This window comes from Podarcis tiliguerta (genome assembly GCF_965153285.1).
Source record: "Podarcis tiliguerta genome assembly, chromosome: 11".
NCBI lineage: Eukaryota > Metazoa > Chordata > Lepidosauria > Squamata > Lacertidae > Podarcis > Podarcis tiliguerta.
The window spans coordinates 2850036-2862934 of record NC_139544.1 but is presented as its reverse complement, the minus strand read 5'-3'; the positions used below and the strand labels follow the sequence as shown (position 1 = coordinate 2862934).

General features: G+C 41.7%; 1 protein-coding gene across 1 annotated transcript in view; it reads right to left on the bottom strand.

The window, feature by feature from the left end:
* Window positions 1–6661: 6661 nt before the first annotated feature.
* RORB (RAR related orphan receptor B) overlaps window positions 6662–12899 on the bottom strand; it is a 144216-nt gene continuing 137978 nt past the window's right edge. The window contains exons 8-10 of the mRNA XM_083403466.1: window positions 12215–12325; window positions 9007–9119; window positions 6662–7198 (exon numbers count right to left, since the gene is read on the bottom strand). Coding sequence (XP_083259592.1) covers window positions 7043–7198; window positions 9007–9119; window positions 12215–12325 — 380 coding nt within the window. The 3' untranslated portion in view covers window positions 6662–7042. The remainder of the gene's footprint in view (window positions 7199–9006; window positions 9120–12214; window positions 12326–12899) is intronic.

Below are 12899 nucleotides of genomic sequence, written 5' to 3'. Positions count from 1 at the left end.
CTATCCCATATATTTTTCCATGTGGTAAATCAGCAAAACTGTAGCAATTATGCAAATGTGTTACAATTGTCTGTCAAAGATCTTGATCAAAACACACTTACTTAGATTAAATCCCAAGTCCTGCTGCCTTAACAGGGACTTATATTCAAGCAGGTGCGTTTATAATGGTGGTGCAAGTAATCCATCCTTTTTTTTGACCACAGAAAATGCTTTGCAGACCAAATGTTAAATACGCCAGTACTGTACTTTGAAATTCTATTTATATGGTCAGAATTTGATTCTGAAGGATGGAAATTCACAATATGGATCTCGTGCTCACAATCAAAGTGTGAAATCAGTGGTGCATTTTGCTGAGGAAAGAGTAACAGTGAATTCAGTTTGTAACCTCATCATCTCTAATAGCTGGCTTGAAAGCCTTGTCTGGGTCTTCCACATTTTGGCATCTCAAATTGTGCCTTTCAACACATTTCTAATAATGGTTTCCTTATTATTACTGTTATTTTATATATCTTATTATTTTTAATAAGGTAATATCCCTGAGTGGCATACAGTGCAACATCTGCATCAAGCAGTGATTGTCATTTACAAAGTGAAGATTTAAAAGGAAAGAATAAGATGGCCCTAGTGTTCGATATACAGTTCTTACAGCATATCAGAGACACTGGTTAGTTTATAAAGAGGAGGCAGAATGGCTGAGTCATGTGTACACACACACACACACACACACACACACACCTTTTTAGTGTCCAGAAAAAAATAGCTGTTTGTCTCAAGTTTCAAAGTTTCAATTCCATATGCATTTCACCATTGATCCCATATTACCATTTTGGAAAATACAATTGCACCCTGATGCAAAGCTCTTGGATGGGTGGCCTGTGGTGCTATTTCCAACAGGAAGAGAAGTTGTGGTTATATAAAGGAATGGTAATATGAATCTGTCTGGGCATCATGGTCTCTACTTCACATAATGAATTCCTGGCATAGGGCAATAGTTTGGTGACCTTGTTTTTGGACTGGACCATTAGAATTCTCGTTTTACTGGTGCAAACCTCACTATGTGTGCTCATTTGAAAATGAAAACCTACCTGACGTTGGCACCCCACCTCCCTCTTTGTCTGTCATTTTTACCACGTTGATAGTGTGGAGTTAAAGTGAGTACTGATCTTCAGCCCATGTAAATATATCCTCGGATTCAACAAAAACAGATTCAACCCAAATCCTACAGCTGGGAGCATCCCAACATCCCCACAATGCAGAACGCACATAGAGTATCAAGAAGGAAAACAAGAAGATTATGTTAGATGAGAGTTGAAAGAGCTCAGGACCTCCCTGCCTCAAATCCTGCAAGGTCCCTAACACAAACCAATCATCAAATATATATTGCATTTGGAAACAGCTTGGTTTAATTGAGTGTCTTCTATTACCCTGTTTTCCTAGCAATCAGTAAAGTAATCTTTCCATTAGAAGGAAATATGACTCTTGGAATTAATTCTTTATACAGAGAGCCAGCAGGAGTGACATTTATACAAAATTAAGTCCCTGTAGAAGTGTAACAAGCAGTCTACATCTGTCTGCTCAGACACTGAGAATAAAGTGGCTCAGTGCTTTTACATTATCAGAATACAATATAAAGTGTTATTGCTGTGTTGGTTCCAGAGGAGGAGAGACAAATCAAGTAAAGGAAGAAGGGGTATCCGTTACAAGGACAGCTTCTGTTGTCTCGCCATATCCTGTTATTCTGAAGAGGGAAAGCAGAAGAAGAAAGAAGAAGCAGGAGGCAGTCCAAGAGTATTCAAAGGAGGTTTTTCCTATTCAGTTGGCATGGAGCTCAGACTCTTATTTTGTAAAACAATTCTTTATCAGTCACTGAAAAACCAGTGCCATTTATAGTGTAACTTCTGCCTGTCTCTCTGTTGTTAAAAGCACAGGAGCTTTATAAGGGGCGGAAGGAAATATGGCGATGTGGCACCCAGAGCCACTTGGAGGGACATAGCCTGTGGTGATGGGGTGGGAAGTGGAAGATCTGATCCTGGTTTGGTTAATGATTCTAAACATCATTGGATTAAATTTTGTATATATACTTCAAAATAATTCCACTTTCAGGAGACTGCATCTACTGAGACGGGAGACTGCAGCTATTGAGATGTGATGTAAGAAAGGCATGAAATGGAAGGAAGGGGAAATCATGAAGGAAGGGTACACACACAATGTGGGTTGCCAGTGCGGAGGAGCAGATAAGTGGGAGGGAAAAGGACAGAGTGCGCATGGACATTCAATTGCCTAATGGCATCCGTCTCCCCAGGAGATCGCAGCTGCAGAGATAAGAAAATGAAATTCATTCTGCTATCTGGAGAGGTCGCTTCCTGGTTTGCATGGAGAAGCCCAGTACCAGAAGCATGCAGCTGCATTGAGGCAGCACCGGATGTTGAAATTCTGTGCCCCCAACAATTTTGCACCCAGGGCTACAGTCCCTGTGCCCCCCCAAAATGTTACACCACTGTAAACATGAGTAGCCAACAGTTGCAGGGAGAAGGTCAGGCAGGCCAAAGCTCTGAATGATCTCAGGCTTGCAAGAGAGGTTAATAAGAAAAGAAAAGGTTTCTTCAGCTATGTTTGAAGCAAGAGGAAGAACAAGTAATAGTATGTCCCTTGCGTGCAGAAGACGAAGAAATGCTATTGTGCGACAGAGAGAAGGCAGAACTGCTCAACACTTACTTCACCTCTGTCTTCACCCAAAAGCAAAGTGATGCCCAACCTGGTAAAAGCAGAATAAACAATGCAAGGAGGGAGTTGCAGCCCAAGACAGGAAAAGAGGAGGTAAGGGAACACTTAACTACTTTAAACAAATTCAATTCTCCAGGACCTGAAAAGCTGCACCCAAGGCTACTAAAGGAGCTTGTGGATGTAATCTCAGAGCCTCTGTCTATAATCTTTGATAATTCCTGGAGAACAAGGGAAGTGCCTATGGACTAGAGGTGGGAAAATGTTGTTTCCATCTTCAAAAAGTGGTGGGGGTGGGGAAGAGAAGACCCAGCTAACTACTGTCCGGTCAGCTTTATGTCAATACCAGAAAAGGTTCTGGAACAGATAATTAAGCAGTCAGTCTATAAGCACTTAGAAAAGGATGCTGTGATTACTATCATCCAGCATGGGTTCCCCCCGTGCCAGACAAATATATATCTCTCTCTCTTTTATAGAGTTACAAGCTTGGTGGATCAGAGGAATGTGGTGGATGTAGTGTATCTTGATTTCCGTAAGGTTTTGACAAAGTGCCCCTTGATATTCTTGTGGTGAAGCTGGTAAAATGTGGGAGTTAATTGTTAGGTGAATTTGTAGCTGGTTGACTGATCAGACCTAGAGTACTTACTAACAGTTCCTCATCATCCTGGAACAAACCTGACAAGTGGGGTGCTGCAGGGCTCTGTCCTGAGACCATTGTTGTTCAACATCTTTATAAACAACTTGGATGAAGGTATTCATCCAAACTGGGAGGGGTGGCAATGCCACAGAAGACAGAATCAGAATTCAAGAAACTAACAAAATAAATTTCAATAGGGACAAATGAAAGGTTCTACAGTTACACCAGAGGGGGGGGGGACCTGGTGTGCTAGTAGTACATGTGAAAAGGATTTAGGGGTCTTAGTGGAACAATAGTGTGATAAGGCTGCAAAAAGAGCCAATGCTATTCTGTGCTGCATCAACAGCAGTATAGTGTCCAGATCAAGGGAAGTAATAGTACCACTCTATTCTGCCTTGGTCAGAACCCAATTTAATAAGGACACTGGGAAGTGTGCAGAGAAAGGCGACCAAGATGCTTTAAGGGTCTGGAAACCAATTCTTATGAGGAATGATTGAGGGAGTTGGGTATGTTTAGTCTAGTAAAGAGGAGACTGAGTGGAAACATCATCTTCAAATATCTCAAGGGCTGTCACATGGAGGATGGAGCAAGCTTGTTTCTCCTGCTCTGGAGCCTAGGCCCTTAACCAATGGATTCAAGTTACAAAGTATGTATGAGCTGACAGTATGAGCTGTTCGGCAGTGGAACAGTCTCCATTGGAGTGTAGTGGACTCTCCTTCCCTGGAGGTTTTTAAGCAGAGGTTGGATGGCCACCTGTCATGCATGCTTTAGCTGAGATTCATGCATTGCAGGGGTTGGACTAGATGACCCTTAGGGTCCCTTCCAACTCCACAGTTCTATGATTCCATGAAATAGAGTGTAAGATCTTCACTAGTTCTAATGTAGGTCAGGCATTTAATGATTTTGTTCTCATTTACAACAAAGGACAAACATTTGTAAATTACGTTGGAATCTCTAGGTGGCACAGCAAATTAATTTAGGAAATGAAAGTGAATTTGCATATGTCAGTTAATGTGTTTCTATTTTGGAAAATGGGGTACTGGCTTAAATCACCACCACCACCAAAAAAACTCATTCTACTTTTTTTTTTTTTTTTACAGCTGTGCTTTTCCAAACTAAAGTCTGGAATGCAGAGAACAGATTTCAATAAAATTAGGAGCTGCATATACTACAGTATGGACTTTAAAAAAGCTTATCCCAAGTCGGATATGATTGCTATGGGCCGTTGTTGTCAGAGGGTATAAAGAATATATTTGTGTCATAGAAAAGAGGCAGTAGAAGGTGGAACATAATGGGTTGCAGAAGAAAGGCAAGAGAGGATACATCCTATAGTATCTAGCAGGCTTCCAGGAGGTTTGGGAGGTGGGCCAGGCCAGTTTTAGAAGACCACAAATATGTTGCAGAGATGGCAAGGTTTAGACCTTGGAATCTTGTGTCCTGACTAGCATCTTCTATAACCATCCTTGGATAGCTGTTGAAGGACAACACATGCCCAAGGCATCTAAGATGCAGCTTTGAAGAAGACTGCTAAGAGAGATTGGACCCAGTCTACAGTTGGGAGAAATCTGCTCTTGGAATGGCTCTGCCCTTGCAATTCTTAACACATCTACAACCGTAGGGGTTGGGGAGTAGGGGATAGGTTTCATATGAAATCTCTTAGATGCTGGTGGAATGTTATGTAGAAGCTCTGTGGCTTGAGGATTCATGGTCCAGAGATCAGGGGCATTAATGGTAGGTGCTTCAATGGGTTGAACTAGCACTCCTGTATTGTTTAGACATAGCAGTTGAGCAATGAAAGCCCTGGATTTGAAATGAACTAGTGAAAACAGCTGTTGATCCAGACACTGGGATATTAAAATTGCATTCAACAATGGGTATGCAGATGGAAAGCCTCCACTTTCACCTCACAGCCTCACAATAATACCTTAGTGGATGATAACAGGTTGTTTGCTCTTGTAACTTTTGCTTTACTCCTTCAGAGTTACATCACTGGGCTGCTCCATCACCCTTGGGGAATATCAGAGCAATAGTGATGATTTTTGTTTGACAAAGTGTTAATAAAATAAACTCTTTCTGATTCACAAAAAAACTGTTTTGGACAAGTCTACATTTTACTCTCTGGTTTAAATACTCTATTGGCATTGTGTCCTATAATATTAGGTTTAATATATGTTTTATCACCGGGGGGGGGGGGGGAATCTCCCAATAACTTTTTCTCTGTCCATTTGAATTATCCAGACAAGGCTTTGGCACCACAATACTAACCTGACTTTTCATTCACTGACTGCGTACTGCATTCACATTATATACAAACTGATCAGAAAAGGTACCATCTTGTCATTATACATGGGTGGATGGCAGAGCAAAATCCTAATTGCCCAACATAAAACTAGCACATTACATGAAGAGTTAAAAATGCAGAAGAGCGTCCCTAGAAAATAGGCATTTTTTAAGCTACAGCAAGTGTTTGCGTATTCCATATATGTGTGTGTATATATGTACTATATTGGTATATAGCAGGGATGGCTATCTGGTGATTCATTAACCAATTTCATCCTGAGTCTGGGGTTGCTACCAAATTTGAATCACGTTGTGGTTAAACTTTGCCTGTAGTTTTATTTGGAGGAAAGGAAATGCTGATTTTATGTATGTTAATGTATGAATGCTTTTTAAATACTTCATCTCTCTTGGGCATATTGAGCTTAGCCGCCCGGCATGGTGAAGTAGAGATGTGTAGCAAAATAGACTTCTGGCACCTGAGTGCTGTTTTAAGGATAGAGAATGTCAAAGCCATCCATCCCTGGTATATACTATCCATGTATGTATACACACAGGACATGATCCTTGCCCATGTGTTAAAAGATCCCCAAAGGGCGTAAGGGAGACCTGTTTTCACTTGTTCCTCTCAGTTTGTGCATAGCATAATGGAAATTTACAGAGAATGGGAAGTCCCTAAAGCTCGTTCATGTGAGCTCAGATGGGGGTATGGGAGGCACACAGAGACCACCCATTGCCCAGATTCCTCTAGAATGCTGCATGCACACTGGCTGAGGAGAGGGTTGAAACAGAGCTCTTTTAAGCCCCCTGAGGTATCCTCCATGCACGCACACGGCACCCAGGCAGGAAAGGCTCATGCCCATATATATATATACACACCTACACACACACACACCTATTTCCAAGACAGCCACATATTGCCACATGCATTTAACTAGCTAAAAACATAGAAATAGGTAAGCCTAGTTTAGTGGAAATTTTTTAAATTATATTTGAACAATAAACAGCAAGAGTAATACCGCAAAGTACTCCTCTGTTTTCATTTATATCTACAATAAACTTCTATAAACAGTTTGTCTCCCAAAAACAAAGCCCCCAATAAAATAAAATCAAAAATAAAGGTAACACCCAGTGTTCTATATTTGCAAATTTCTGGTAAGTTAAAAATAAACAAAACAAAACAAAAAGAAGGGAAAAATTAACATAAAGGGAAAAAGAAGAGAAACAAAAACAGGCCCCACTCAGAGGTGCATATTTACATTCTTCAAACTGTAGCGGTGAAAAATAATTCTATTAAGTGCAGGACATTCCTAGTGTTGCAGTAGTGACATATTTAAGAAAGTCTCCATGAAAACAATTCTTTTGTCTGAAGAGTGATGCATTCCATGAAATATTCTAGCTTTGCCTTCACTTGCAGCCAGTGGCAGAGTCTGGATTGAACAGTTCCTTGTATAACGGAGGAAACAGTGTATTCACTATATCGGGATGAGATTGTTTAAATACCTGCAGTTTTTCTCCGTGCAAGTTGCAAAGTGCAGTGATAGTTGGTATCTTGGCTACTAACTATAAGACAGACAAAGAAGCAAATTGAGAGAAAGTTTATTCTTAAAGAAATTGTCTCATGAAATCCTGATTTCTAAACTGATTGGCTTTCCTGCTGCAATTTTCTTCTAAAAGCAGCAGCTGTACATGAAAATGACACAGAGAGGTGTGTGCATGTGATTTGGATTGGGGCCTCTGAGTTGGAAGTGGGGTTCTACATCCTTACATTGCCGGAGCTGCTATTTTCTGGCTACCTGAAGGAGCACCACCTGCCATATAGATTACCTGGGTCTTAACTTCAGAGGGCTTGCTTTATGTGTTAGGCCACTAGGTATGTAAGGACAAGAGTTAATGCCTTTTCAGTGGTGGCACTACAGCTCTGGAATATCCTCTATGTGGAGCCAATAGGCTCCATCTCTGGCCAGTTTCTACAGAGAACACTTTTCATTTGACAGATTTGTAATGTTTAAAACTTTACTACTGATGTTTCTCTCCAGTAGCTTTATATGACTACTTTTTAGTTTTATCTATACTGGTGTTTTTAATGTGTGGCGTTTGCTTTCTGATTTCCTCTTTCTTGTGTTGTGACATTCCTATGAGTGCCCTTGGGGCACAGGAGCAGACTATGAGCAATGGAGGGAAATATATGGAGGCACACATTCTATGCCTGTATATTTTCCTTTCCGTGGCTAGTAGCAGCTCCATGGGAAAGACTTGGACCATAACATACAGGAAGCAGAAGCCCCTGGTGTGTGTGTGTGTGTATGGCTGGGTGGCTGGCAGCTGCCCGACTGACACTAGTCTTGCTGGTGCTCATCAAATGATATGGGGTGCGGCAGGGAGGTGGCAAGGTCAGGAACACTGCACACGTTCAGTGACGGAAGCACCGGCTTGGCTTCCCCATGTTGGGAGAGCAGCTCTGGGGCACTGCGGCCTCGCCATGCTGGCTGCTCCTGATGGAGGGGAAGCATTGGAATTCCCTTTGCCATACCAAAGACCTTATCCAAATCAGCCCAGCTGCTTTATGTTTATGAGGTTGTTTTTCTTTATAAAATAAACCCAAAGCAGCTAATAATAATAAGCATGAAACGTCATAAAACAGTTCCAATTACAGTGAAAACAGTTCAGATAACTGCATTCAAATTCACACTATAAAAATAAGAGCAGAATACAACAATTCATCATGAAGGCGGTGGGACAGGTCTCTGCTGTAAAATTTAATTAGAGCCTAATAAGGTTTCTTTAAATAAAATAAATTAATTGTAATACAAATTATCAGAGCATGGGGATTGAAACTGAATTATTTTTCTTTGAGTTTTTATAATGTATCTTGACTGATGTTTTAAATTGGGGGCTAACACCAGCAAGCTTGACTTGCAGTTGCATTGTGCCTATTAGCCTGTGATCAGCAGATCAGCCGGAGCGAAAGGCCATTCTAGCTGGGCATGCATCCTTCCCTTGCGTATGGGTGGGGGAAACTGCAGGGCAGGGAGACTCCATCAGCACAGCTCCAAGTGCACAATCTATTGCTCTACATGCAAATCCCTTCACACACTGGATGCAGCAGATTTTAAATTCTGGGGTAGATTCTAGCATGTGTGTGGAATAGAAGCCATAGCAATGTCTGAAGATCACATGGTGAGCCCTGATATACAAGGAAAATTCCTGGGTAGGAGCGTGAAGAACTATTTGATTCAAACAAGAAAGCCTTTGGGGGCAGGAACATTGGAATCACTAATAGCCAATCAGAAAAAGGGGGAATTAAAATCAATATTAATTAAGTGTACACTTTTTACATAGGAGTGTCAGTTTGTGTACTGAAGAGCTACCTTTGCCAAAGTCTCATCGTCAAGATGATTCTTCTGGATCACATGTTGAAGTGCAAAATAAATCTTTTCCTGAAGCTTCTGGACTTTCCTCGGTTCCAACAGCCAAGCCCGATCTGGCCAAAAGAAATAAAATAAATTCAAATGAAGGCATAAACTAAAGCCAGAAAGATGGAAAGATGGCTTGTAGCCATAGGTGTTAATAGTGTGGTGGTCCCAGTTGCAGAGCCACCCCTCCCTGCGCAGAAGCTATAGCTAAGGCATAAAGGAACAAACTCAACCAGACTACGATCTGGATTAGAAATGGACACAACTTTATTGATTCCAGATGCAGGTGAACTTTTGCTCAGGCATTGGGTGTATATCCATCCAGCCTCCTGCTAGAGGGCTGAAACTTTGACAGAGTTGTGCCAAGGTTTATGGTGTCCCCAAGACGGCAAACTACCAAGGTGGCTATTCCCACCTGCCCCACACTTGGCTTCTGGACAGAGACTTCCACCAAGGCCCCTCTAACAGGGAACCATGAGTACACACCTGATCTTTGGTGATGCACCAATTCAACTGGGACCTGGATAACTAGGATTCCACCCAATGCCTTACCTGCCCAAATTTGCTATGGGGAAAGTTGCTCGTTTTGCTATGGGAAAGGCAAAACCTCGCCTGTTTGCAGGCAAATTTCTTCCTGGCTCCAAATATGGCAACCATTAGCAACCAGAGCAAGGTCAGGTATTACAAGGAGGTAAACATGATTAAAACAAGGAATAGTAAAAAACAAGTGACTTGGAATGCAGAATAAGGCTAAACAAGACACATTACAAAAGCATGACAAGGAGGGAGGGAGGGTGCGCTCTTCTGCCAGCTGTGATGAAGGTGGCGGGCTCAGTCGGCTTTCAAGCATCCCTGGTGCACTGGAGAAGAAGCATCTGCTTCCCAGTCCATAAGTGAGGCTCTGCTCCCTCAGGTGCCCAGGATTTGGTGGGCAATCCCATCCGGCAATGTGTCCGGCCATGCCCACGAGTAGTCCTGGCTGCCACGACAGGCCACAACTGCCTTCCACCCGAATAGAGTAAGTGGCCATTGTAACCCCACCATGAGGAGGAAGTGCAATATTTTAGCTCCCCATCTCAAAAGAGCTAAGTTTTTAGTATTTGGGTTTATCTGATATTAGCTTTCACTTTAGGTGCAGGCAGCAATGCATTCCTCTCTACCCTTGCCCTATGGCTTTCCCAGCCCCTGCAAGCTGCTCACATATCACAGCTGTACTAGGCAGGTTCTGGGGAAAATAGATGTTTTGGAAACCTACCACACAATCTAGCAGACCACTGTGTAAGTCTATGATTGGGACACTAATTTGTGAAACTTGAAACCACATAACTTTAAAGGACATTCCACTGAAAACAAGAATGTTTGTTTCCATTGCAAGCAATGTGGTTTGAACCAATATGCTGAATGTCCTCTCCCAGTTCCTGCTCTGACTGAAGATTAGTGCTTTCTGGTTCTTGGACTAGAAATGGCATCTTTTCTGCTGTAGTTCTGAGCCTCTTATTTTCTTATATGTGGAGATATTTGACAGTGGCCAGAGCAGTCCTGGTTTAGCTGCTTTCCTGCAATTTTCCTTTTTATTATCCTGTTGATGAATTCCATAAAGATAATGCTGCGTGTAGCAGGGGCAACAAAATCATACTTCGGTTCTATCCTTGAAATATCAAGTAACTGCCAGGAAAACGTCCGCAAGTTTAGTAATGGAATTGAATTAAAGTGCAATGGAAACTTTGCTGTACGATATCCAGAGTTATATGGCTATATAGTCCATATGCCATACCTCTTCTGTATTCAAACATGCACACAGCAGCAGTTGTAACTTGTAACATCAATTCTTCTCCTTCTCCACTAATCCTATTTTACAGTTTGGCATGACTGGCCTTCAGGTTTAGCTGTGCAAATTGCCACTGCCTGAAAGCCCACCTCCTTCCCTGCAGAGAGGTTTCTCTTGGTAGTTCCATTGTCCTCAGCATCTTAAAAGTGGTTGGCATTCTCTCTGGCAGTTGTGTAACTCCCTCCCCACAGAGATACATCTGGCATCTTCTTTATGCAGCTTTTGGCAAATACTGAAGATGCTGTTGCAATACAGTATACAGTTACTGACTCACACTTGCATGCATGAAAGGGTTAACTTGGGCCCTGAGTTCAAGCTGCCAATGGGTGGAGTTTAGTGGGCTCCCAGCAACTTTTGATCCCCCCTTTCCTCTCTCTGCTGTCTTCCTGGAAGAAAGGAGTCATGCGGAATGGCTCCCTGACAAAGAAAAATCAAGTGAATGAATCTCTCTAAAATAGATTTTACACCCTGCAGCTTTCCTAAAGCTTGCACGATCCTTTTGTGATGAAACCAAGTTCTTTTCTTTTAAGTCATTTGGATCCTTTTTTCTTCTTTGCTTTTCTGCCTGTAGGTGGAGACTTTTTTTTGCTGTAACTCCTGAAACTCTGAGTAACCTCTTCAATTATTTGGAAAACTAAATGTCTGATTTATTCTAGTATTTTCATGAAGATTGTTTGTTTAAAGGTGGATGAGGTGAGATTTAAATCTAACCAAGTTTTAATGTGCCTGGTAGCTATGAGAGAGTAAAAAATCTCCTCCAAGCCTCTTTCTCCAACCTAACAACAACAACAGCAACAACAACAACAACAGCAACAACCTACACTGGTTGTTCAGCTGTTGCTCTCTGCCATGTGAAAAAGGAAGAGTCACCAGGTTATGTGCTGCTGTGTAGCACTTTAAAAAACCTGCCACATGAATCAGGATAAACTTACCCACTATGCAGAAGCACTGTAATATAATACACTATGGTAAAGGCCAAGCCATGCAGTAGAACAGTGTGGTTGGTCCCCAGCTAGCATGCCAACGGTTTGGCATGATAGCACCATCCATCACCATCTGGCCGACCATTGCTCATTCCTGCTCTAGCACATATTTACCCAAGTTTGTTCCTGTAAACCTCAGGGATCATGTAGCCCAGCTTCAATGCTTAACCTCTTCAGTTGTAATTTTTATTGAATTACAGGCAAAATACAAGACAGATCAAACCCATTCAGTAATTTAACGTACGTACTTATGTGAAGAACAACAGTAATCAGCATAGGCTGAAAAGAACTGGAAATAGTGAAGTTTCTATGGGACGCAGGTGGGAAAGTATAATTTGTTGAAGATAACTACCTGGTGATATCAGAACAGCAGATGAAAACAAGGCAATTTCCTCCTCAGTCAGCTGCAAGGAACATAAATTCTTTGCAAAGTCAAATGCTTCATTCACGAGGTCATCAGAACCTGCGTGCAGAAGACAAAGTCAACATAAAATCATATTGCTTCACATGTAATGTTTTCCCAGGAATATTATTGTGATCAAATGCATGCATGTGTCCATAATGAATGGGCATCAGTTCTCTTCCATTTCCCTTACATCCAGGCAGTGAAACAAATATATCATGCAGAAGAACCAGTCAATTTCCTACACTAACAACACATACATTCTTGGTGCTTAGAGATAGTTATGAGGAAAAGCAGTTTCAATCTTCCCTGAAGAGCTGCTGATTGAGATCAGAACATTAGCATGCGCACATGAGAACTGAGGATATTTTCTCTGGGGTCTGTAAGGGATGTTCAGCAAGCATGACTTTCACTGCTATCGCACTTCAGTGACAGGACAACAGACCACTTGTCGTTTTTCTTATAGCTACTAAAGACAGAGAAGGCCCATTTCTTGTGCAAATGAGAAGCTAACTAAACTATTGCCTTTGGACGATTTATTTGAGGCCTTATTTAACTTGCCTCATATATATCCTAAAGATACAACATTTTGAATCCAGAGTTCCTGTGAGTGAAACTCCAGTCATGGGAAGTT